The following is a 24,461-nucleotide window of genomic DNA, read 5'->3' as shown; positions in this document are numbered from 1 at the left end:
CAACGCCTAAACAGGTTAAAAATGAACTTACACTAAACTAGTAGATTTTATTTGAATTTCTCAATATTTTTTATCATTTGCAATTGTTTTTGACGTTTGAGGTGATCTGATTGCCAGGATGTTTCAAGATTAAAATTGACAAAACTTGCTCATGGTTAAAATGCTTGGAATAAATATACATGCAAAATGACATCACTAGTTGTTGCCGTTGCTATAGTGGTTATTGTGTTCAAGTTGCAGTGTTACTCGTCTCTATTCTTTCAGTTTCTTTCCAACTATAGTCATCATAATCACACTTTCACTTGATCTGACCGTTTTAACCACGATCAAGCTTTGTAGATTTTAATCTTGAAACATCCTGGCAGTCAGATCACCTCAGATGTTAAAAACTATTGCAACTGATAAAAATGCCGATACTTCCTGATTAAACCTACATTAGCCTTGTGTAAGTTTATCTTTAACTCTGTATGTTGAGGTTTGAGTGTGTTGGATAGAAGTAGACCTCGCATGTCCCTGTTACATGTGATAGTAGAGAGTATCGCTTTTTCTGGTTGCAGAATGGAAAAAGTGAACTGGCACCACTCAACTCCCGTGGGGTGGAATCAAAATGGAATGCTTCACACCTGTATAGCACGCACGTACATAATTGCAGAAGCTATCAGAGGCCGGTCAAATCAGCTCAAATACTATGTGCTTCTAGTAATCCTATTGTTACTTGAAGATTCAGGTAAATACTATATTGACTGAACATATGATTCTGGTGAATACTGTAGACCGAAACAGTAGAACCAGGTTGTGAGTGTTATTATTGCTAAGCTTGCTACTGTTTAGCTCCTAGTGACAAGCAACTTGGAAGAACTATACTGAAAGTATTAGAATACGTTTTTTTTATAATTTTTAATATTATCAGATTCTGTCATGTTAACGATGAACTTACACAAAACATTTTAGTACATTTCACCAAAAAGTATCAGTATTTCTCATTTATGATCGCTTTTAATGTTTGAGGTGATCGGACTGCCAGGATGTATCAAGATTAAAATCTACAAAACTTGATCGTTGTTATAACAGTTAGATTAAGCAAAAGTGTGATTATGACATCTATAATTGCAAAGGTACCGACGGAATAGACACGCGTAATACTGCAACTTGAACGCAATAGCTAATATTCACTATAGCTACGAGAACAACCATTGACGCCATTATGCATGTATTTTTATTTCGAGCATTTTAGCCATGATCAAGTTTTGTCGATTTTAATCTTAAAACATCCTGGCAATCAGATCACTTCAAACATCAAAAACAATCATAAATGATATAAAATACCGATACTTTCTAATAAAATCAAAAATCTTGTGCAGATTCATCTTTATGATATTTATGAAAATCGTCAATAGTTATTAGGAGGTATGTATAAATTGTGTAATCTAAAGAAATGGAGATTAGCCATTGTTTCACCTTGTCGATTCATTACTGTAGTGCTCCCATTTGTAAGGTGAATCGTTAGCTACCATCAAATACGGCGTATTTAAAAATTATTTTGATGGATTGAGGTTGTGCCACTCCTTGAAAATGTTTTATGTGGTTCCAAGCTGGTGATTGTGAGCATTTAACTTGGAGATACTTTGTATTAGGGTGGAATTCACTGTCATACTCACTTCCTCAGTTAACGGGAGCAGTTTTATTGCACTCTTTACAAAGTCGCCCCCTCATCAACACGTTCTCTATTTAGTTTGAGTACCTAACAGTACTTGTTTCTGCAGTCAAATATCTCAAACAGTTTTTGCATGGTGCATAATCCAAAGACATCTTAATTATTGGCTCCAATTCATCCTTAGCTTTGATTCTCTACTCAATGTTTGTCTGAGCAGACATGTACAATTATAGACACGTTTACGCTTTACGAGTTATTTTCTCATTGCATTTAACATAGGAATTGTGTTCCTACACCATAGCATTATCTCTCGAGGTTATTAGCTATTAACTTTTAGGCCAATAGATATCGGCACGTAATTATATGGAAATTAATTCTTATGAATAATTGATTGCACTATCTATCAAGGTCCTTGTAGGAAAGAGTTGTATATACAGTATATACAACGCGTTACAGTCCTAGTGTGCTATTGGTGACCTTATTTCCATTATCGATAGACTTCATTATTATTCGCATCGCATCATCGGGCACATTCTCTGAGGAAAGTTGGAACTGGTCAACATCAGAGGGTACACTCCGGGCACTGAAGCGTTCTGATGATAATTTTCATGCAGGTAAGAGCACGTTCGATAAGCTAAGTTTATATGTAGCGGTGTAAGTACAGTCTTAAGAGTGACCACCCGACCTAGGTATTGGTTTATGTCTCTGTGTTAGTGTCTAGCTAAGAGATTTCTCTATTCATCATAGCTTCATAGTTGCATATGTGACTGCTTATCAGTCTTGAGGAATACTTTTATGACTGATAATGACTACAGGTATTTACAGTAGTAGTACCAAGATGGGTTGGAGTTATTGGCAACTCTAGTACTGATAGGGGTTAGAGTTATTGACAACTCTAGTACTAATAGGGGTTAAGTTACTGAATGATGTCGCTGGTAGTAATTTCAAGTAGTGATTTCAGTTATTGGCAGTTATAGTACTGCCTTACCTGTAATTATTACGAACTTGGTTATGATAGTGATTGCAGATTTTAGGTATAGTGATGAACTGTTCGCTTTTTGTAATCGATTTTTGTTACCAACAGCTCTGTGACTGATATTATTCAGTATCAACTTGTACGCTGTTTTTCTGTTTGATGCAAGTACTTGCTTTTTACTATCTGCGTGGAAACGAGAACAGGTTTCCTTGCATACCCGTTGGTTGGTAACTGTTTTACTAATAAAGACATTTAACATTGACTAGTCACTATTCTACAGAGAAGGTACAGCATTCTAAAAAAACATTAAAACTTGGCTGCATCTCCAACTGTTACGCCACTCGGAAATGAGTAACCGTTGCGGAATGAGTATGGTTCTATTGAACTTTACTGGAAAGGTTTGGCATCAACTCGTAATTTTCATAGACTTATGCATAGATGTAAGACCTATGCATAGATGTAAGACCTATGCATAGATGTGAGACCTATGCATAGATGTAAGCATTTGATGTAGGGAACTGTAGACTAGCTGTTATCTATTTGAAACACTATTGTTATGCTTGAGTGAATACCGCACACTGTTTCAAAACAAAGAACTCCTGTGTAACTTCAAAAGAATGATACTAGCGATTGGCATATGATGTTGTGACATCCCATTGTCTAAGGAGTCGTCTCTATTTACATACAATTAGACATGCACGCATTGATCGCTGATCTAATTCCAGTCGTCATCTGAAGGCTCATCGTTTTGCTAGAACTTGTTCAGCATAGGTATTCCATTATGTCTAACATTGATTGAAGTATCTTTTCTGCGGCATCATCAAGATATTTAGGGAGTTTTCTCGCTAAAGGTTGGTTCACACTATATTGCCCTATCTCGCTGTTGATTCCACAATACTTCGGTGATCGTCGATATTAACAATGTTCACACTATCACATACCCATTCCCATTAGCATCAGGAAATACTTTGTGACGTAGTGTTTTCATTTCTCTTTTTTAATTTTCGCGAAGAAACCTCTTCGTTTTCGCGTACTGGAATAAAAAACTGGTCTCGCAGCGACTATCATAAACGGGTATGAACAAGTCACGCTATCCGCGACCGCGAATTTCCATCGCCAAAATCGTTCACATTTGAAAGGCGCCCGTCGATGCTCGGTGAAATATCAGGAAAGTTTGACAGCTGCAAACTTTCCGCGATGTGTCCCCGATGCTTCGTCAATGCCATCGGTTCAGGGTTCACATAATCGACGATGAACGTCGAAAGAAAAACGCTGACTATTGGCGATATGATATAGTGCGAACCAGTCTTTAGCCTATGCCATTCAGACTCATACATGGATTGATGTGGCCAGCACAGCTTTCAAGTGCATTGGCACTACGACCAGCATGTCAGTGTCTTTGGAATGTTTAAACATTACTCATTCCTTTGTCTGTTATCTCAAGCATAATTTCTTCCTTTTTAAAAGTTATTAAATGTTGAAGATTGTTGTTTAAAAGAAGTTTTGAAATTGTAGCATTATTAGTTAAGGTATCACCAGTGCGGCTACATGTACTGTCCAATAAGAGTGTGTAATATTGTCGACTGTAAAGAAAGCATTGCCGCAGAATCGTGAAGCACACACCAGCATGCATAACTAAACTACGTATCCATTAGAGACATGGTGACCCTTGTTGAGCATGTGAAGGTTTATCTCTATAGCCACACCTATGTACGAGATTAGCCTTCTAATATTCTCTTTGTCATGTCATACAACTGTTAAATATTTGTCAAGTTTGGAAATTTAAAGTTAAATATACATCATTTTTTTAACGTAGTATATTTTAATCACGTTTTTTAACGTGGTTAAAGGTATACTACTTTTAACGTAGTATACTTAGCCCCCTTTCATGAGTTAAATGGAAAAGAAGGAAGCCAGTTTGATAATAGGCGCCTTCTTCCATTCCGTCGGAATGCCTAATAGGAATGTTAGTCATTAATATCGTGCTTGCACCTGATCATCCATTTAGTCAGGTCAGGTCGCCAGAGGGGTTCGATACTCCCGATTGGTCGAAATGGATTTCTCAACCCTAATGCAAAGGATGCATAGTATTAGCTGGTGTGTGAATGAGTGAGATATTGATAAGCCCTGTTTACACAGGCCGTATGTAATCAAGACTGATTAATGCTCAATCAATGTGAGCATGTATAGTCTGTAGCATTTTGCATTTGCTTTCACAAGTGCCCTGTAGTACAGGCATTGTCTGATCGTGGGTGCCTGTACATGACAATCACCTTATTTTGTAGTTATCAAGCGGTGCTACTAGGTGGAAGCCTCTCTGATTTATTATTATATTTGCTGATAACTTGCTGATTTGGGAGATCTGTTGAGGTTTAAGGTAGGTCATATCGGCATATTTGTTAATTTATTAAAGTCTAGCCAGGGTTTCAAATGTCTCAGATCTAATCTTTAACTGGCATCTGTAGATTTTTTCCCTTGGATGCCTAACCAAATTAAGAATTTCAGCACCTCCCCCACCATCTCCTGCTCCTAATATATACCAAGGAAACACTATGGCATCACTCACTTTCCTACTGGGCTCACTGTCTTTGGTATTCAATCATCGTATTCAGCTGGAAATGACTGCATTTCAAATTTTCAACTTCTGTTTTTAACCATTTTGCGTTGAAAGTAGGAGCAAACCTTTGATAAATATTTATAAATACTTCATAAGTTTACTTTAAAAGATGTCTGCTTCTTTGTGCTCTCAACTCTAACAGGATTTGATCAAATAAAAGCGAATGAATTGTTTTGGGTAAAGGCGTGACTCCACACCTCTGACATAAAGCTCAATAAGTAGCATTTTTGTTAACTACCCCTAGAACCTTGTTATATTAGTGTCTTGAAGCTGGAAATGTAAGTACCTCTTTTAATTTATAAAGTTGAATTATTTGGCTAGAAACGCCTTTTGTCACTCTTTTTATACAGTAAGAATGGGAAATCAAGTTTTGATTCCTTCGTCAGCTGTTGACTTCCATTAAGATGATTGTCTTAGAGCTGAGTAACACGGGTTATTGAACCCGCATATGGAGTAGATAACTGAGGAATGTTGTCAAGTATGCTTCAGTCTATTTTATGGACTATTCATGTAAAAAGAGTCATCGCTAACTGACAGCCAATTAGATCTTGCGACAAACTTTTTTGGCAGCATCAAATTTGGTTATAATGGCTCCTATCACAATTCAGCTAGCTGTGTTTAAAAAGTTTGTAAGTGGTTTACGGTTAAAAATGCCAATTGCAGTGAGCATTGAAGTTACAAAAAGCTTTTTTTGTTAAAAATACTCCTGAAGGTTGAATACATTTTACAATGACACATTTGACTTCCGTGATAAAAACTTATAAATTTATAGGATTTTAAAATATAGAAAACTAGAATGTAAGTTTTGAAGTAGTTTTAATCAGTGGTTTGTTTGCTGTTCGATAAAGCAAACTAATGCTACATGAAACAATAAGAATTGAATCTTCAGTGGTAATCTAGGTAAATGTGAGACCTACTATCTGACCACAAGAGAGTTCAATAAATGTTCTGAAAATCAAACCAAAACTCGATGAATATTGAACGGTTGGACTCTCCATCAATTGCGACATCAGTATAATGTTGTTTCTATTGCTGGCAGCGAAACCCAGTAGACATGAATTCCTTAGAGGTATACATTTGAAAACTTATGTTGGAATGACAACGCACTCGTAATCTTCTTTTTTAAGACGTCTACAAAATTCTTGGAACAACTTTGGTAAAAGAACATAGGCCTAATGCCTTCCCAGAGCTTGAATTTTTATTTAGCCAAATAAATATTCGGATATATAGCTATAACGACAGGTCTTCACTCGTCATCGGGGTTACTGCTTGGGTGTGAACATGCCAAATCTTTACTATATTAAAAGCCTTGTCTGTCTGAAGCCACGCTTATACTTAGAAAAAAGGATTGCTAATCATGGGATTCGAACTTCTGACATTGGGGGTGGCAGACCTACTCTCTATAACCTGCACCAACCGTCTGCTTTGCAGCATTTAGGAACTATTGCGCAATAAGTTATCAAACCTGATTATCTTTCACAGCATACTAGACTGCTAGGGTACTAGTGTGTATATAACGTGTTTCATGAAGGAAAAGGTCTTGGTTAAAGTAAAGCTCGGTTGTTCTCCACTTGTTTCTGCAAAACCACAGAAAAACTGCAGTTATCAGATTGCCTTTTATGGAATAGCGACTCTGAAGAAAGCTATGTTAGAAGTATGATAAGCTTGTCACGCATTACTTGTCAAATATCATGGGCCTGAAGAAGGCTAGGGTTCTTTTCGAACTGTTTACGCATACAAGCCACATGTGTGTAATAAATGTGTAGCATACTGATCGTGTGCCCTTAATATTGTATAAACCTATAGTACTTTTTCTTTTTTGACATTATACATGATCATCAAGTAACAGATATGTTCTTGTCAGTATTTTTTTATTTACCGGATATCAGTGAAAAGATATCTGAAATCTGCATCAATCTGTGTAGCTTATGCTTCCCATGTAGATGCCGTGATACTGCATGTTAACGGAGAGTTCAGTAAATGTGCCTTAGCATATAGCAGTGGATATTTCTACTAAGTATCATTGAAAATGTCTTAGAGGGGATAACTCTATGTGCATACTTGAGTGACACCTTGGTGCCTGGGCCCGAGATTTTTTGAGGAACTGTCTTTCCATATTTTCCTATGTCCGAGTAAACTCGCCTTCCTTAGTTTCACTTTGATTTTCTATCTCCAGTTTATTTCAGGACTATACGATATTTTGTTTGCTTTGTGCGGTCAACTGGACCATTAATTCTTAAGATATCGCTGAAATACTGAGAGCATTTTTAACCAATCAATAAATGAAAAAGGGCTGCCAACAGTTTCTGAACAACATACTGAATGAAAGTAGAAAAATCTAGAAGGATCAACAAGAACTTTCACGCTAAAACTAGTTATTTTTCTGTTCATTACATTTACACACACTATCATACTCGTGGTACTGCAACCTGATGTGTCTCTGGTTACCTTTAACACATCATATCTTCGAAAAATGTGTAAAAAACTATTTACTAAACTTGAGTTTTTCACTGAGTTCTACAAGCTTGGAGTATCAATATGATATTCAGTTCAAAAGGAATTGTCTTATCCTACGAGCTTTCATGGTAGATGGAAAGATGTTAATACTGTCTAGGATCAGGGCACTCGCTTGTGTCTACAAAGTTAGGCTTCAAAGTGTTCATCCGGAAGCAGGGTACATAAAAGGGTGCTTTACTCATCCATTGCATCTTGTCATTAGATAGACAGAGAAGTTCTTCCTGATCCGGTACCCTCACATTAACCCATAAAGTACGGCCACGTGTAACAAATCTTTTGTTCATTCTGACCAAAATCACGAAAAGAACAAAAAACAGAATTATTCGGCCAAAATTCACAAAATTGTCTAAGCTGTGTATGCACACCGAATCGGCGAAGGAACTCTTTTAATCGGCTAAACAAATTATTAGCGAGCACGATTCTATAGCAGCTTTTGATATTTATATAGTCCAAGACGCATAATGCGATACGCAAAAAAATACTACCGCGATTTGCCATAGTGAGTACGATGCAACTGCCTTAATTGCGCTAAAGATGGCAACTCTTTTTACAATGGAACTTTTGCTGAGCTAAAAAGAAATTAATATTATTAAAAAAGAAACAATATGTAGCCATGCTGTCCGAACAATAAAGAACCAACAATAGCGCAATCGAGCCAGTTGCATCGTATTTACTATGGCATATTGCGTTAGTATTTTTCTTGTGTGTGGAGTTTTTGTTTTGGACTATATAAATGAGAAAAGCTGCTAGAATCGTGCTTGCTAATAATTTATTTGTCCAATTAAAAGCGTTTCGTTGACGATTTGGTGTGCATGCACAGGTCAGACAATTCTGTGAATTTCGGTTGAATAATTCAGTGTTTTTGATTCATTTCATGATTCCGGTCAGAATGAACAAAAAATTCATTACAGTGTGGCCATACTTTTAAATAATGCAAGGCTATATCAATCCTGAGCCACAGAGAAACATAAATTAAACCATAACTGTCACAAACAACTTTCATCATATTTACTGGGTAAATCAGACACGCTGATTTCGATTTTGTACTCAAAATAAAGATTAGTCCACTAACCTTCAAAGTCATTTAGGCTTTTTTAAAGCGTTTCAATATCCGTTTTGAAAACGACACAATCGGCATTACAAGCTCTGCCCATAAATATGTGACGAAACCTAGCTTTTTCAGGAATGGAAGTTAGGAATGTTTAGTCCGATTTAGAATAATAGAGATAGATGTCTTAAAACCCATTATCTAAATCCAGCCTGTAAAATAATTTCAGTTTTTTATGAAAGGTATATAAACTATTTAAAATTGCTCGTAGCTTGTTACATGACATTTAAATGGGCTGAACGCCGAGAAAAATGAGCTCGAAAAGCGTGGTTTTATCACAAGCTAGCGTTGTTATCACGCTTTTTTAAATATGCAATGTTAAATAGCTTATCTCCCTTTCAGAAAAGACTGATATTATTTTTAAGGCTGAATTTAGATATTACTGGATTTTAAAACACCCATCTCTATTATTCTAAATCGGTATAAACTTCCCTACGTAACTTCTGTTTCTAAAAAGCTAGGTTACGTCACGTATTTATGGGCGGAGCTTGTTATGCCGATCGTGTTGTTTTCGAGACCGATATTAAAACGCTGTAAAAAAACCTTCATTACTTTGAAAGTTAGTGGACTAATCTTTATTTTGTGTACAAAATCGGAATCAGCGTGTCTGATTTACCTAGTAAATACGATAAAAGTTGTTCGTGGCAGTTATGGTTTAATGTTGACTCTGTCAGTCAAATGTCACTCTGATAAGAAGTAAAGTTTAGCGGTATGTTGAGGTATTTCAAGGTATATTTGCTAGCGTATCTACGCATCAGTGATGTTACCTCGGGCAGGCTACTAGACGCTTGACTAGAGTGCGTGTACTACTGGGGAAGCTGACCGAATTGCTTTAATTCATTCTTGTAATCTATTGATGCTGCTTGCAATTCTAACTTCAAATCAATAGTTATTTGTTCCAATTTGTTCCTATAATGCCTACGATATCCGGTGATGGGGCTTGTTTCTACATTGCATTCACTCTCTGATAAAACGATTGGCGTGTCGCTGCCGTGCATTGTTAGTCTTATCGGCTGTAAAATGTGAAATATAATCTATCGCTGTGATATTTGAGGTCTATTCTTAGGTTCATATGTGCCAAAGACGTGCAGAAGTCTATGTATGGCACATCCTGCCATAGTCATAGAGAATGTTCTGCCATAGGCGTGTTTATTCCGTCATGTAGTCATTAGCAAAATATTGGAAACAGCAAAACCTACACATAATTGATCTTTACTGTGTCTCTATTACTTTTCATAAAAAGGTGGAAGTTGAGGCAGTTTAGGTACACAATTTAATGAGAATATTTTCTTTTCAGCAAGAGCCTGAAGTGATCAAATGATCACTGAACCCGTGTATTAAGATGTCATTGTTTTTTGTTGACGAATAATTCACAGAATTCTTGGTATCCACTGATATGATTAAGTCTTTTACTACGTTATGAATCAGATGAATTCAATTGGTGCTCGTATAGAATACCATCACAGCTATTAAATAGCTCAGATGCCTCTGATAAAGCAGGCTATCAGCTATTTTCCAAAGTTTTTAGTTTTGAGTATGTTTGACTTGCAACAATTTTAAGGTGAGTTTAGCCTCGCTTAAACATGTGGTTATTATAAGCATGCTGTTTTAGAAAGGAATACACAAATATTTCATACTTTTTGGTAATGGTTAACATCTATCTACTCTCTTTGAAGGCTGTCAACCAAACATAGCTAAAATGGAAGGTGAAGCATTTAACAATACTTTAAATTTATATATATATATATATATATATGTCATATCTTGTTTCACTTTGCCTGCCAGCCTTACCTTAATGCCATTTCCAGCTCCTAGCCATTCTTTCTTTCACTTAATTTCTTACCATTGTTATATTTTGTTAAGTCTCTGACTCTTAATAAAGTATTTGCTGTAAGGTTATCTATGATAAAAGAACAATAATAATAATAATCGCCCTCATTTAGTTGTGCTAGAATGTTCCACTTTCTGACCACCATACACTCAAGAAGAAAAGGAAATACTTCAGATTTATAGTTTGTGTGACAAAAGGCAAAGGATGGCATCAGTATGCTACCCGAAAGCTGCCTAATCTATTGTACAGTTCGCACTCGGGCTACGATGTTCCTGTGATACAGTTTTTTTCGTCTTACGAGTTCACACATGATGTTTTTCTTCTCTGCCATTCGACTTTTCTTTTGCCATATGATATCAACCTAAATTATTGTCGAAATTCAAATTTGGAAGTTTTTGTGTTGAATACGTCTCAGTAACAAAGATGCAGCATATTGGTCAAAACCCCCTTCCGAATGCATGAAAGAAATAGGATGCTCGCAGCTCTCTCAGTTCACTGTTATTCGTTATTATTCACAATGAAAATGAAATCGGACACAGATGCGTGCTAATATTTTAGACCATGACAATTTTGAAGTTTGATTTAGTAAAATTAGTACTGAAACTTAGCTTGAAATATGTGTTTAGTAAGCTCGTTTAAGTTGAGTTCAACATCTATGTTATACCTCTTTATCAAAGTTAAGAGCCCCTTGCGGTACGTACTGCACGTAGTACATTGTCATATTACATTTTATTGCAGATCATAACTGCTACATACACTAAAGTTACTGTAGGTAACTATAGCTACTAAGGTTAACGTACTATTTTGTTACTAATTTTCAAGATGTACTCTACATATATGTAAAATTTTGATGCTTACCAGGGAGTGTTTGCATTAGATAATTACTATGGGTTTCTAAATCCCTCTATAGACATTTTTGCCTTACGATGCCAACACTGAAACTAATAAAAATCGTATGGCGAGAGTCCACTGTACTTCAAAGTAGGCGTATGTTGTAGTCATGTTGGTTTCTTATTACAGCTCCTAAGATAATAAAATTTTCTTCCTCTACAGATTCCTATCATATCTGTTTTTATTGATGATAACTCTATTGAGAATTTCCTTCTGATTTAGGAATTACCTGTCTTCTGTTGACCAATCAGCCGGACTGTCTTACTAAACTGTAACAAGCTAGAGAAATCCTGTCTCTATTCTCATTACTGTGTATCTGGTTAGTATTTTACATGTGGTGATCTACTTATTAGGTAACTATAAAATATGCTCACTGCTTTTTAGCTCACACAAGTTGTTGTTAATATAAACTTGCCTTGTCTGTGGATTCAGTTTAGTATGGTGTTTGTGAGCAGAAATTCATTATTACCCAAGTCAATAAGACAACTCCTATTTCATTGTGTCGTAGCCTTGGAGCCTTTTAAAAATGTGATTCGCTTTTATCCAGATGGTAATCAGTTAGCAAAAGATTAAATGAAGTAATAAATAGTGTATTATTATTAAACTCATAGAATTTTTGTCCACAGATACCATACAACCTCTATTTGAATTCCGTGGCGCTGCGTTTTTCATCCTCTTTCTCATAGTGGTCTTGTATTAGAGGTGATGTTTAAATAAAGGGTGATGTTTATTCTTTTGACTAGCTAGTCAAAATTTTGAAAAGATAAGTTTAGCCCTTTTAATGGTGAAGCAATGCTAATTTCACCTATATTTGGCACTCTACTTCGAGCAGAGTGACATTAATGCCCGTGGCTCAGCATTTTCGCTAGACAATTATACATATATGTCGACGTATCAGACTGAGTTTAACAAGGAACTACTTTGAGTAAACCATTTTACAGTTATAGTATTTCTATGGTGTCACTTTCAAAGTTTGGAAGGAAAGTCTGTAGAGCTTTGGAGTTAGAAAACAGACTTCAATACATCATAACAATGGCTGCTATTACAGAATACGATATTCTTGAAGAGTATTCTCATCATTCACCAAAACGTTTCCGCTATTCACACCAAGTTGTAAATCACATAATGAATGAATCTGAAGACAATGGATTGGGTTTAGATCATAGTGACTTTTAAAGTCGGGCCACACGTATCATGTAATTTCAACTAATCTGGGAAATTCCATTCGTATGAAATTTCTGACCTGCCACACGGAGTTTCCCCACCACGGATTCGTACGAAACTAACTTTCAACTAGCCAATCATAACGCGGTGATAAATTGAAGCCGATTCCATTTCAATCATTTGCTTCAGTACAAACATGCGGGTCAGATCTAAAAAAAGATAACGATTTGTGAGTTTCTAGTCGCAATTCCTAATTCCTAAAATCGGTTGCAGAATGTACACGTAAATTAATTTCGGCGCCTACAATATAACTGCGCGTTAATAAGGTCGTTTCTACGCAACTACAAAACTGCTAATGCTAGTTGCACTGAGTAGTTGTAGTAGGCTGTTGTTGTAAATGGTTTTTAGTATACTTTTGAATAGAGCTTGTACATTGATAATATTATTACGAACTATTACGTATGTACTACATTGCAAACGGTTATTTTGTATGACTACAGCAGGTTTTGGCTTGCCCACAAAACCGTTTTACTTTTTCTTCTAATTACTATACAAATTTGAACCTGACTTTTCAGCAATTATTAGTCTAGCTACAAAACAGTTATATTTCCATTAAATACATATTGGAACCTGAATTTTCAGCAAAATATTAGTCTAGCTACAAAACAGTTATATTTCTATTAAATAAATCCATTACATCCATGGTACTACTGATTACATATAATCGCCAACACAGTACACAGTTTTCAAACCGAGTTAGGAACTGCAGGCTAGAAACTCGCAAGTCGTTATCTTTTTTAGATCTGACCAAACATGCGCAAAAGAAAACAGCCTTCAACATTCAACTAACCTTTTCAACCGACCAATCAAACAACGATTCGTAGGAATTTCAGACGTTTCGTCCAATTCAGGATTCGTTCATCGTGCGCAACCAACGATGGACGAATTCGTCCAAAAGTCAATTCGTACGAATCGTTTTGTCCAAATTTCGCCGATTTCGTGAGAATTTTGTCTCGTGTGGCCATACCTTTAATCAGAATGTTGTTCGGATGAGTGCGATAATCGATTTTTTCAGGTACACCGCCACCAAAACCATGGCCACACTATGTGGACAGGAACAACAAAATAATCGATTAGTATTAATGTAACCAAGACATTATTAGTAACATTTTGTGAATAATTGACGGTTTAATAGAGGTGGCGTTCAATTAAAAGGTGGTGCTGTGTTTTTTATCCTTTTCCTACGGTAGCATTGTATTAGAGGTGGCGTTCTATTAGAGATGGCGTTCAAATGAAGGTGATGTTCAGATAAAGATTTTACCTTATACCGTACATATTCAGTTGGAAAGGCAGTGCAATAGTGACAGAGTATTGCAATCATGAGTAATTTCCTCATTGACCAACTTACATGTATAATCAGTTGTCACGCTCCCACACAAGCATTCGCACTGTTCAATAACAAACAAAAATTATGGTAGGTGTGGTTAAGTAGCCATGGTTATGTAGCCATCTGTCCATTTGGCCTGCTTGGAACTTATACTATGCATTATTACAGCATTGTCTTTTGTTTTTCTAGGATTTTGTAGAGTTTTGTTTAAGATTATATTTGATATGGATGGAAAATCCTAGCACAAAAATATCTGCGGGTACCATCATCTCTGATTTTTGGGTCCTGGTACATAACTTCCAGGAAGGAGGAACATTTACATTATGTGCAGCTCTGAGGTTTTTCAAGAGCGCAAAGCTACATTTGGCTAGTTTGAATAACAAATTATGTGGTATGGAAAGCTTACATATTGATAGGGTAGATTGTAGGGGCTATACTCTCAGATTAAGCTTTTCAATGTTCTATCAATCCCAATCAGCTGTGTTGCTTTTTAGTCATGTCAAACTACATAAGCATCTTGATATGAGCTTTCCTCCCTCCTCAAAATCATTATATGTTATAGCAAGCATTCCGATAATAATATAACATATTTTGTTTAATTTGTTTCACAGCTTTTTAACTTAACTCTAATTATTAAATATAGCATAAAGCGAATGCTTCTTATAAAACTATATTATCAAACAAAAATATAATACCAAAGTGATAACCTGTAAAGGAAACTGCCCGCTCTTTTACCCTCCACAAGACAGTCAAGCAACAAATAAACACACCGAGTGTTTAGTCACTAAAGAACATACATGTATATTGTATCACTAATATATATAAATATATGAATTCAAATGTGTGTGCAACGATTAATAACCATGCAGAGAGCCTGCGCTTGCTCTGCTAAAATGATAGCGTTTTCCTCTTTTATGCAATTGCTTTTCGCTGGGCTCTGCACATTTTTCAATTTATTTATCGCTTGGATTTCTGATTATTTACTCAATCGTCTAAGTCTGCTCATCAGCGACCAAGCTTTTTTTCTATGGCAGGAAGGTTTGGTGACCGCAGTGGCCGGGGATTCGGTCCCTACGGCTTTGATCATGACACTCCGCCTCAAAATATCAATAAAAGGATTTTCGTTACTGGATTACATTTGTGTTAGAGATAGGAGAATGCAGGTCATAGGCTTGAGAATACAGGCAACATAGTGATTTTAGTTGAAGCTGTGACAGAGATATGCAGTAAGTCTAACCTTATGTGATCCTCAAATTAACTTGAATATGATGCATATATCTTCGTTGTGGTGTTGAGTTTTGTGTTTATTTCTCGTTATCATGCCCAGCTTCTTCGCTTTCACTCATTGCAAGCTCGCCTTCTGTCACATCATGTTCATTTTTTATGATAACCACTATATGGTTTTCCAGATTTTTTAAAGAATCCTTCAATTTTTCGTGACGTCATTTTATCGTTGTCGGCCATCTTTATAGACAATTTTATCGTTAGAAACACGAAGCTTTTTCAATGATAATTTGAAAACAATGTTTTTGTTTGCAATTTTTTTATTATAGTATCAAAACAACACTTAAAAGTACTAATAAATCAAAGAAAAACGATCGTTTTGTACAAATATGGTGGCTTTTTCGCGAACGAGCGCATGTGCAAATGACTTGATGACGTCAACAAAAACGATGGATTGATTTCATTATAAGTACTTGTGTTTTTCTACAATTAATTTATTTAATTTGTTATAAAGCGATACCTTAATCGTTCTTCTACCACTCACACTAGTCCCTATGATATATATGTGTTTTTATGACTAAAACATTAAGTTGACAGGTTTGAAGCGCATACCATTTAATATTATTTGAACACCGTGAAGCGAAAATACGTGAAGAACTTTGTAAGTCTGTACTGATTTACAAAAACCTAGAGTTTTAAGACACTTCCAAAAGTTCAATGTTGGACAGTAAATTGATATTAAGTCAAATATTTGCCCAAATTTTATATACCAAGTGTATCATACAAGTCTATATGTAGAAATTATCACAAATGAAAGGTGATTGTGATCTGTTTATGGCTAGTTTTGTCAGAATATCTAAGGCTATATTTATTGTGGTTGTCTTTCAAACTCCTTGTCAAAACACAGGCTAGTAAGCTCTTATATTACTGGACAAACTCTAGCTGATATGTTAAGCTCGTCAGTAATAGTACAGAACAGAGCAGAGTTTTAATCTCGACTAGTATCTGCATTGTGTAAGGTTAGTTTACAATCTGTAATGTAATTATTTCTAATCTCACACCACTAGAAATGGGTCTGTAAACAAATTAGCGCTTGTACGCCACACTAACTTCGCCTTAGATAATCATTCGCCCCGGATGTGGGCTATTTATTGAACAATAACAAACCCCATCCCTGCCTTGGTTAATATATTTCCATTTATTATTATTGCCATATGATGATTTGTTGGTGTATTAAAAATCTATAGAAGAAGTCAAGTAGGCCTATTATTTCTACAAGGACCCTGGTAGTCTAGCGATGATCGATCATCTAGAGATCGTCTAGATATTGTCTGGAGATCATCAAGAGATCATCAAGTGTAATGAATAAACATGCAATCATTCCAAAATGCTGGAAGGTAGTTGATTGGTGCCGTTGATAGAGTATTCATCGGTCAATCGGCCATGAGTTTGAATCCAGTACGATGGAATCTTTTTCTCAATCTCAAACTGTGGCTCGAAACACAGAGATAGATAGACTGATTGTACTATAATAAAGATTGATTGTCTTTAAAAATATAGCAATGTCATACTAATGACAACGGATAATTTCCAATAATTTATATAATATGATTTTTTCTAATGGCATTTAGTATTATTTAAGATGTTATATTAGCAAAGACCCATCATCTAATTAACCTTCGTTGTTGTAAATGACTTCTTTGTTGAATCACGTTGCCATGAGGGGCCGAAGCAATTATTTTCTGGGGAAATAACATATTTACCTAGAAAATATGTTATTTTTCAGGGAAATATCAACAAAAATATATTTTGCGAGAAAATATATTCTCGCAGTTATCATAAGCCGTGCTGAGATTGCAGTCAGATTAGCATGAACAACTGAACAGGCCATGCAAGATGAACATTTTTTAATCTAGGCAGCTATTTGGCGCACTTGCCTTAAGTTGGCTGCTCTTTAGCAACAAAATGCTTCAGTTAGTAAGACACTTTAGTCAATGACTGGGTCAAAAACATAGACCTATTAGCTATACATAATTAATACAGTTAGTATAGTTAATAGGTCTATGGTCAAAACGAAAAAATATAATGGCTCTGTATTACATTCCTATAGAGAACAAACTAATGCATTTCAGGTATGCAGTTACTATGGCATTAGTTTTGCATCATTCACAAGGCTTATGTGAAGTTGGCTTGTAGCACCCTCCCGCTGCAACATACATGTATAAGGTTTTCCTTATCAGGGGCCTGCCCGGGATTTGGTAGTTGGCGGGGAGTTGGTAGTTGGCGTGGTTCCAATGGACGAAGAAAGATACTTTCTGACAACTTTATTAGTTGCTATCAGTTGCATTACCTTACAAATTGCCTTGTACCTCATCGTCATGCCGATTGAGAGAAGACTATTATAGTAGAGCCTTATTTGTTGGTGTGTTCACCACCAGTGGGGCTGATCAGTGCAAAGTGTACTGTAGCATATGTTGACAACACTAAATATATCATACGCTTATTTTAGAAGACTACATACACTGGGGAGCGTGTAGATGTTCATGGTAACACATAGAGGAAGTCTTTATGTTCATTAAGAGCAGATCTATGACGCTGATGGCATGTGGGACTTCATACTGTATAACTGCGCTGTAGCCACCTTTATTTTTCTCTTCTGGTTTCACAAACCCAAGGTTGAGGAGCCTACTCAAGTCACCCCATCCAAGAAGTCTGCCACTGTCGGTGCAGGTACCTGCATATGAGGCTATAGCTGGTAGAAAAGGGTTTTTGTTGTAGCTGGTTCTGCTGTGTGTCCTCTCCTTTTTCAAGTTAGGCATGGATTATTCTTTTTGCGTTTCAATAAGTTTCTATTATCTTCAGATTTGCGTCCATAGCCCCATAAGTTTATGCCCTAGGGGTGACATGCTGAAAATTCGAGTTATTTTTTACTCTATGTTACCTAGCTATAATAAGGAGGTTCTATAGGTTTTGTTTATTAGTTATATTGTTTTTGCTATTATTTAAGTCAATAAATTTTTATTGACACAAGTTTTGGATGTCTGCTGACTGTTAAACTGTCCTATTATAGTGCGGTTTAAAAGTCAGCAGATGTTAAAAGTTTGTGAAATATCACTATAACAGTGATGTAGCACGGCAGATGATGTTGTGAGTGAAAAATCCAATTTCTTAAAGAATAAACACCATAATTGGGCTCAGTAATTTTATTTTCATGAACATAATTAGTTTTTTCCTAATTTTATCTTATGCATTTATTTTAATGCTATATTTAAGTACCGGAGGTGATATCATGAAGTTTTGAGCTTTGGGATGGGTTATATAGAATTCAATGTGTTTGTATGGCAATTTTTAATCTAACAAAACAGTTTTATACGCAGCGAATCTCTGAACAAATTGAATTTAATATCTAGCAATTAAACTGTGCAGTGGACCCTCGTCATACGATATCAATTCGTTAAAGTGCTGGCAACGTAAGACGAAACTGCCGTCTAGAGGGGCATAGAAACCCATAGTAATTATCTAATACAAACACCCCATGGTAAAAATCATCAAAATTTTATATATACTGTACATATTAAAAATTACTAACATTAAAAATTAATATAATTAAAAATTATGTTAACCTTGGTAAGTATAGTTGCCTACAGTAACTTAGTGTATGTAGTGGTTATGATCTGCAATTGAATGTAACATTACAATGTACTATGTGCGCTACGTACCGTAGGGAGTTCTTACCTTCAAGACGTGCGTATAACATAAATATTGAATTTAACTTAAATAAGTTTAGCTTAGTAAACACATACTTAAAGCCAAGGTTTAAAATGGAGGTAACTAAGCTTCAGCTTTGTCATCATCTAAAATTGTTTCATCTCTCTGTTTTGGCTTCGTTTCCACTATAACGATTAACGTTGAACTGAGAGAAAGTGAGCTCTTTCATGCATTGTGGGAGAGATTTCGACAAATAGCACATTCTGACATATTCAGCACACCGCATGTCAAATTGGAATTTTGAGGGAAATTTTTGTTGATATTGTATGGCAAATAAAATATCATATGGTGAGGGTCAAAAAATATCATATTCCACATCGTTAGGCGAAAAAATTGTGTAACAGGGTCATAGTAACTCGAGAACACACTGTATTAGAAAGGAACACAGCTCATTGTTATTTATAGAGGTTCGTTAATCTGTTTGATATTCAGCCAGTACCAACATGTTTCTTTACAAATATTTGATGTAAGTAATGACATAGCTGTCAGTGTATATTCTATCCTATTCGTATCACTGCACTGGTTTATAATTTACTAGCTGCATTACCCGTCAACGGGATCAGATTCTTGTACAACAAGAGGTTTATTGAGAGTTGTCTTTCATACTGTAAAACAACGCCAACTATGCAGTTACATCTCCCTCTCTCCGTCTCTCCCCTCTCTCCCCTCTCCCTCTCTCCCCTCTCTCTCCCTCCCTCTTTCTCTCCCTCTCTTCCCCCCCCCCCCTCTCTCCTCCTCGCTCTCCCTCTCTCTCTCCCTCTTTCCCCTCTCCTCCTCGCTCTCCCTCTCTCTCTCCCTCTTTCCCCTCTCTCCGTCTCTCCCCTCTCTCTCTCCCTCCCTCTTCCCCCTCTCTCTCTCTTTCTCCCCCCCCCCCCTCTCCTCCTCGCTCTCCCTCTCTCCCCCCCTCTCCTCCTCGCTCTCCCTTTCTCTCTCCCTCTCTCTCTCTCTCCCTTAGTTCAACGCAACACATGCGGATAGACAACATTTTTGGTTTTTCTGTCGGGCGTATGAAGAAACAGTTTTCGGCGTGTGCCTACTTTTGTGCAGGCGACGTATAGCTGGTCATGGCTGATGCAGGGTGACAGTAAGTCGATAGCAGCTGCTCTCTTTCTTTTCACAATAGCGTATCGCAACCCTCGGAGTACTCGTGCAAGTTCTGTAATAGTAAGTTACAGTAGGCCTACTCAGAGCTGGAAAAAAATTAGTAACTCGGCTGCTGAAGGAAATGAACATGACCCACTATCACGAACAGCGGCAAATCCAACGTTATTAAGTAGTGGTGATGTGGCAATTCATAGACAATACAACATCGTATAAGAAACACTTACCTTTTTGATGTGGAAATTTAGTAGGTGAGAAATGCGTTTTTCTAGTGGCTCCAAGAAACAAACGTTTATGTGACCTTCTCAGTACACGTTGGCAGTAAATATTAATTGCATGTAAATAACTACTCATTAATTTATTTTATTTAATGAATAGTACATTTGTATAGCTGTATAGACACCTTTGTGTAGGCCGCAGAACTCAGGAAAGGTGCTTTTTAACACGGCAGAAAATTTGCCGTTTAAAAAGCGTGCTAACAGGGGATTTCGGTTAATGCGCTCGAGCGGTGAAAGAAAAACAACAGAATCGCCACACCTTTATATAAGCCGCTTGGCTCAAATCGTCAGAGAAAAGTAGCGGCTAATAGTCCATATTACGAAATTACGATATTACGAAATTACGATAATTAGTACTCATATTAATTCGGTTGGCTTCGTTCGACCGAATGGAAAAAGAAAGACCACTCTATAATTTATTTACCGTTACTACACATATTAATTCAGTTCGCTTCGTACGACCGAAATTCGTACGACGATAAAAGAAAAGACCGCTCTATAAGGCGGACAGACAGATAGATAGACAGATAGACAGACAGACAACGATTGCCGTTTATATAGTAGATTCCACCTGTAAACTGATCCTAAGTTGACTCGATGTTGTTGAATCGTATAAAACTCTATAAAATCATAGCATTTACTGCTGTTTCACTTCTTGTGCCTATCAATATTATGATAAAGTAATTGATTCAGTCATTGAACCCTTCAGGTGCTTCAATATAGGGTACCAGATGCTTATGAGCACATGTTGCAGCCACATGTTTCAACTGAGTCAAACAGGTTCAAGGAGTCCAGATTTGTTTCTCTGAATCCATTTAAGATGACTTTAAATTGTTTCTGCATAGATAGTATATGAGGATAGTAGAAGCGAAGCATTTGCATTCTAATGGTTTACCCCTCATAGTTTTAAGGGAATGCAATAGTTTCATGAAAATTGGGTAATGGCATACCGATCATAGTTGTTGGGGAATACAGTAGTTTTATGGGGATTGTGTTATAGCAAACCCATCATAGTGTTTGGGAAAATACAGTAGTTTCATGGGAATTGGCTAAACATAATACCTACAGATAATCGAATTGGGTAGAATCTTTTGAGAGTATAGATACTTGCATACATGGCGATGCCTTAGTCCTAGCTTGAGATTAATAGTTCAATAAATTGATAGCTCATTGTTTTTAAGCTAGGGTAACCAAACACTTGATTTATAAAAATACATTTAGTTTATCCAAAAAATATTTCATCAACTTCATTTGCAGATCATTGATAGACTAATCATTGTGTCAGTCACATCTCTGCAAAAGTAGAAGATAACTCCAAGTTTATTAATACACTACAGATAGATATTTTTGACGTTTTGTCATGTTAATTACTCCTATTAGAATATGGTTATAAGTTCGAATAACAAAAAATATCTATCTATATTGTACAATTGTAGGATATGGCTAAGAAATTTGAAAGTTTCCTGAAAAACATAGATGCTCATAGCTGAATGTAATTTTAACAAAAAAATTACTGTTTTTGGTTGTGAGTTTTTTTTTTGCTGTCATCCAAAAAGCATTAAATTGTCTCTGATTATTTTTAGAGTTATTTTGATCTATTATATCAATTTTCCGCAGATGGGACAGTCAAAGGCAGGTCAGATGACACTGTTGACGGTTTTAACAAGTCAAGTTTTCGGAGTAAAAGCCGGCAGCAGCTGACAAGCTTCAAAAGGCGTAAGGATCTTGTGGAGCATGACATCGTGGTCAGCCTCGGACTCAATCCTGATGAGAAAGGATTTGAAGCTTTCTGTGATAGATTTAGCACATTTGAGTACGTGAGTAGCGCCCTCGTTCAGGCTGGCTTCTGCTCGTGTGATGTTATTGTCGGCATAGACTTCACGGCTAGTAACGAATGGCAAGGTAAAAGGTCATTCTGTAGCGCCAATCTTCACAAAACCAATGGATCAAAAATCTATAATCCTTATCAAAAGGTTTTACACATTCTCGGTAAAACTCTCTCGTTTATTAATAGCGATCATGTGATACATTCCTATGGGTTCGGGGACTCTTCTACCAAAGGACATTCCATTTTTTCTCTGCATCCCGATGGCTCTCCATTCAGCAACTATGGACAGTTGATAAACGCGTATACAGAAACTGCGAAATCTGTGACACTGGACGGACCTTCCAACTTCGCTCCTATTATCAACAAAGCTGTACAATTGTGTCAAAGGACGGGAAAATATCATGTTCTTATTATCATAATGGATGGACAAGTTTCTGCAGTCTGTGAGCAGGAGACTATTGATGCGATAGTCAGGGCTAGCGATCACCCACTCAGTATAATCGCTATCGGCATCGGTGATGGACCGTTTGGAATTATGTTCGAATATGACGATGGTTTACCACGCAGGAAGTTTGATAATCTTCAATTCGTCAATTTTCACCGAACAGTTACAAAAAGCAAGCATGAAGCAGCGTTTGCATTGCATGCGCTGATGGAGATTCCTGATCAATACAAGGCCATTCAGCAACTTGGATACATCCATTCTAACAGCTCATCCAAAAGTTCATAACTCATCCAATGGGTAGGGAGTTGTTCCACCATAAGTGATTTCTTATGAACAAGATGGATAACTCTTAATTTGTTATTTTGCTAGTATGCATCACATTTATATTTGTTTTACACACCTGTGATACTGATACCTTTTTCTTATTTTACGTGACATCTCTTTCTCCTTCTTGTTTTTTGTTAAATATACATGTATTTGATAACAAAACTAGTGAGACATTTAGATAACCTATACAGATAAATGTGTCTACCAATTAAATTTGTACAGGCCACAAGTTACCTTCTTAAAAAGTGTTTATGGTAAAAGGTATGAAGCTCTGCGCTTTTTGTCCACATCAAAATATACACATTTTATGATGCAGTAAAAATTAAATTGAATTATTTAATTGTTCAATTATTTGGAATATCTACAAGCATAAACTCGACTTATACAGTTTTCTAATTTTCAGCCATCATTTCCCCATCTCATACAATCAATTTTTCTCTTCGCAATCAAGCATTTTCAAATACTTTCTGTCAAGTACCATTGCAATGCAGTGGAACGCATGTTTTATTTGTCTCAATCCAAATAGTGCATCTTGCTGTCACTGAGCTCTCCATGCTTATCAAACTGGCACCAAGACAAGCCACCCATTTGAGAGCAAATAGTGTGTAGTGGTTCTTTGTCAACTGTGCGTGCCAATTTTTATTTGTATGCACGATTGAAAATCACATTTACAGCTGTTGGAAAAACATTGAAAATAAAAATGCTATATAATTTTTATAAAATATTGAGGCAGAATATTTCGAGTTGTAACTGTCCAAAGATATTAACAAATGAAGCAATGGTAATGAAACTTAGACACAATTACAAGCACATAAGAATTGAATTAGTCGGGCTCTTAGACACAGACAGCAAAACCATTTATCTGGTGATACAAAGGCCGGCATGACCTCTGGTGGTTTGTATGGCAGGACAGCCATTCTCAAGGCTCTGACTCATATTTGAAACGGTCAAACATTTTGGTCATCATATAACTTATAAACATATCTACTATATAAACACATATATTTGGCTAGCCTAAGTACAAAGTACCTACCAGAACTGACCTTCTCTTGGTAGACTACCCTAGTTTTGATTATTTAAAATTGAAGCAGTAGTGGAAGCCATGTCGCAAAACTAACCAATAATCTGTGAGATCAAACATTACTGTCGAAGCATTAAAATAATTGGCTGCCGAGATGTAGCGTTGCAAAGTGGGTGCGCATAGAAACTAACCTTAGCAACACACAGACTCTGCCTAATGACACAATGGGTTGGCAAGTAGTAATAACAGTAAGAATTGGCCGTAGTATTGTGATGGCCATGACATCCCTGTTAAATTTTATGTTAGCTAGTTTAAAACATGCTC

General features: G+C 36.4%; 1 protein-coding gene across 3 annotated transcripts; it reads left to right on the top strand.

Moving 5' to 3' along the window:
* The first annotated feature begins 613 nt into the window (after positions 1 to 613).
* Positions 614 to 23,518, top strand: LOC137387532 (uncharacterized). Of its 3 annotated transcripts, XM_068073981.1 has the most exons (5): positions 2,182 to 2,268; positions 4,916 to 5,007; positions 11,817 to 11,913; positions 17,879 to 18,099; positions 22,134 to 23,518. In XM_068073981.1, exons 4-5 carry the CDS (start codon positions 17,973 to 17,975, stop codon positions 23,072 to 23,074), a joined length of 1,068 nt encoding a protein of 355 aa, XP_067930082.1. In that variant the 5' UTR covers positions 2,182 to 2,268; positions 4,916 to 5,007; positions 11,817 to 11,913; positions 17,879 to 17,972; the 3' UTR covers positions 23,075 to 23,518. The 3 variants fall into 3 exon arrangements, with proteins under 3 accessions (XP_067930084.1, XP_067930083.1, XP_067930082.1); XM_068073983.1 differs by lacking the exons at positions 2,182 to 2,268; positions 4,916 to 5,007 and adding an exon at positions 614 to 727; XM_068073982.1 differs by lacking the exon at positions 4,916 to 5,007 and having other exon boundaries at positions 2,181 to 2,268.
* Positions 23,519 to 24,461: the final 943 nt, after the last annotated feature.

Source organism: Watersipora subatra, chromosome 2 (assembly GCF_963576615.1).
Source record: "Watersipora subatra chromosome 2, tzWatSuba1.1, whole genome shotgun sequence".
NCBI lineage: Eukaryota > Metazoa > Bryozoa > Gymnolaemata > Cheilostomatida > Watersiporidae > Watersipora > Watersipora subatra.
This window is presented reverse-complemented; position numbering and strand designations above follow the sequence as displayed.

Bases quoted from the DNA above. Each gene is read 5' to 3' on its own strand.
- LOC137387532 (XM_068073983.1), top strand. From the start codon at position 17,973: ATGTGGGACTTCATACTGTATAACTGCGCTGTAGCCACCTTTATTTTT. The intron at 18,100-22,133 runs GTACCTGCATAT...AATTTTCCGCAG, and splicing joins GTCTGCCACTGTCGGTGCAG to ATGGGACAGTCAAAGGCAGG.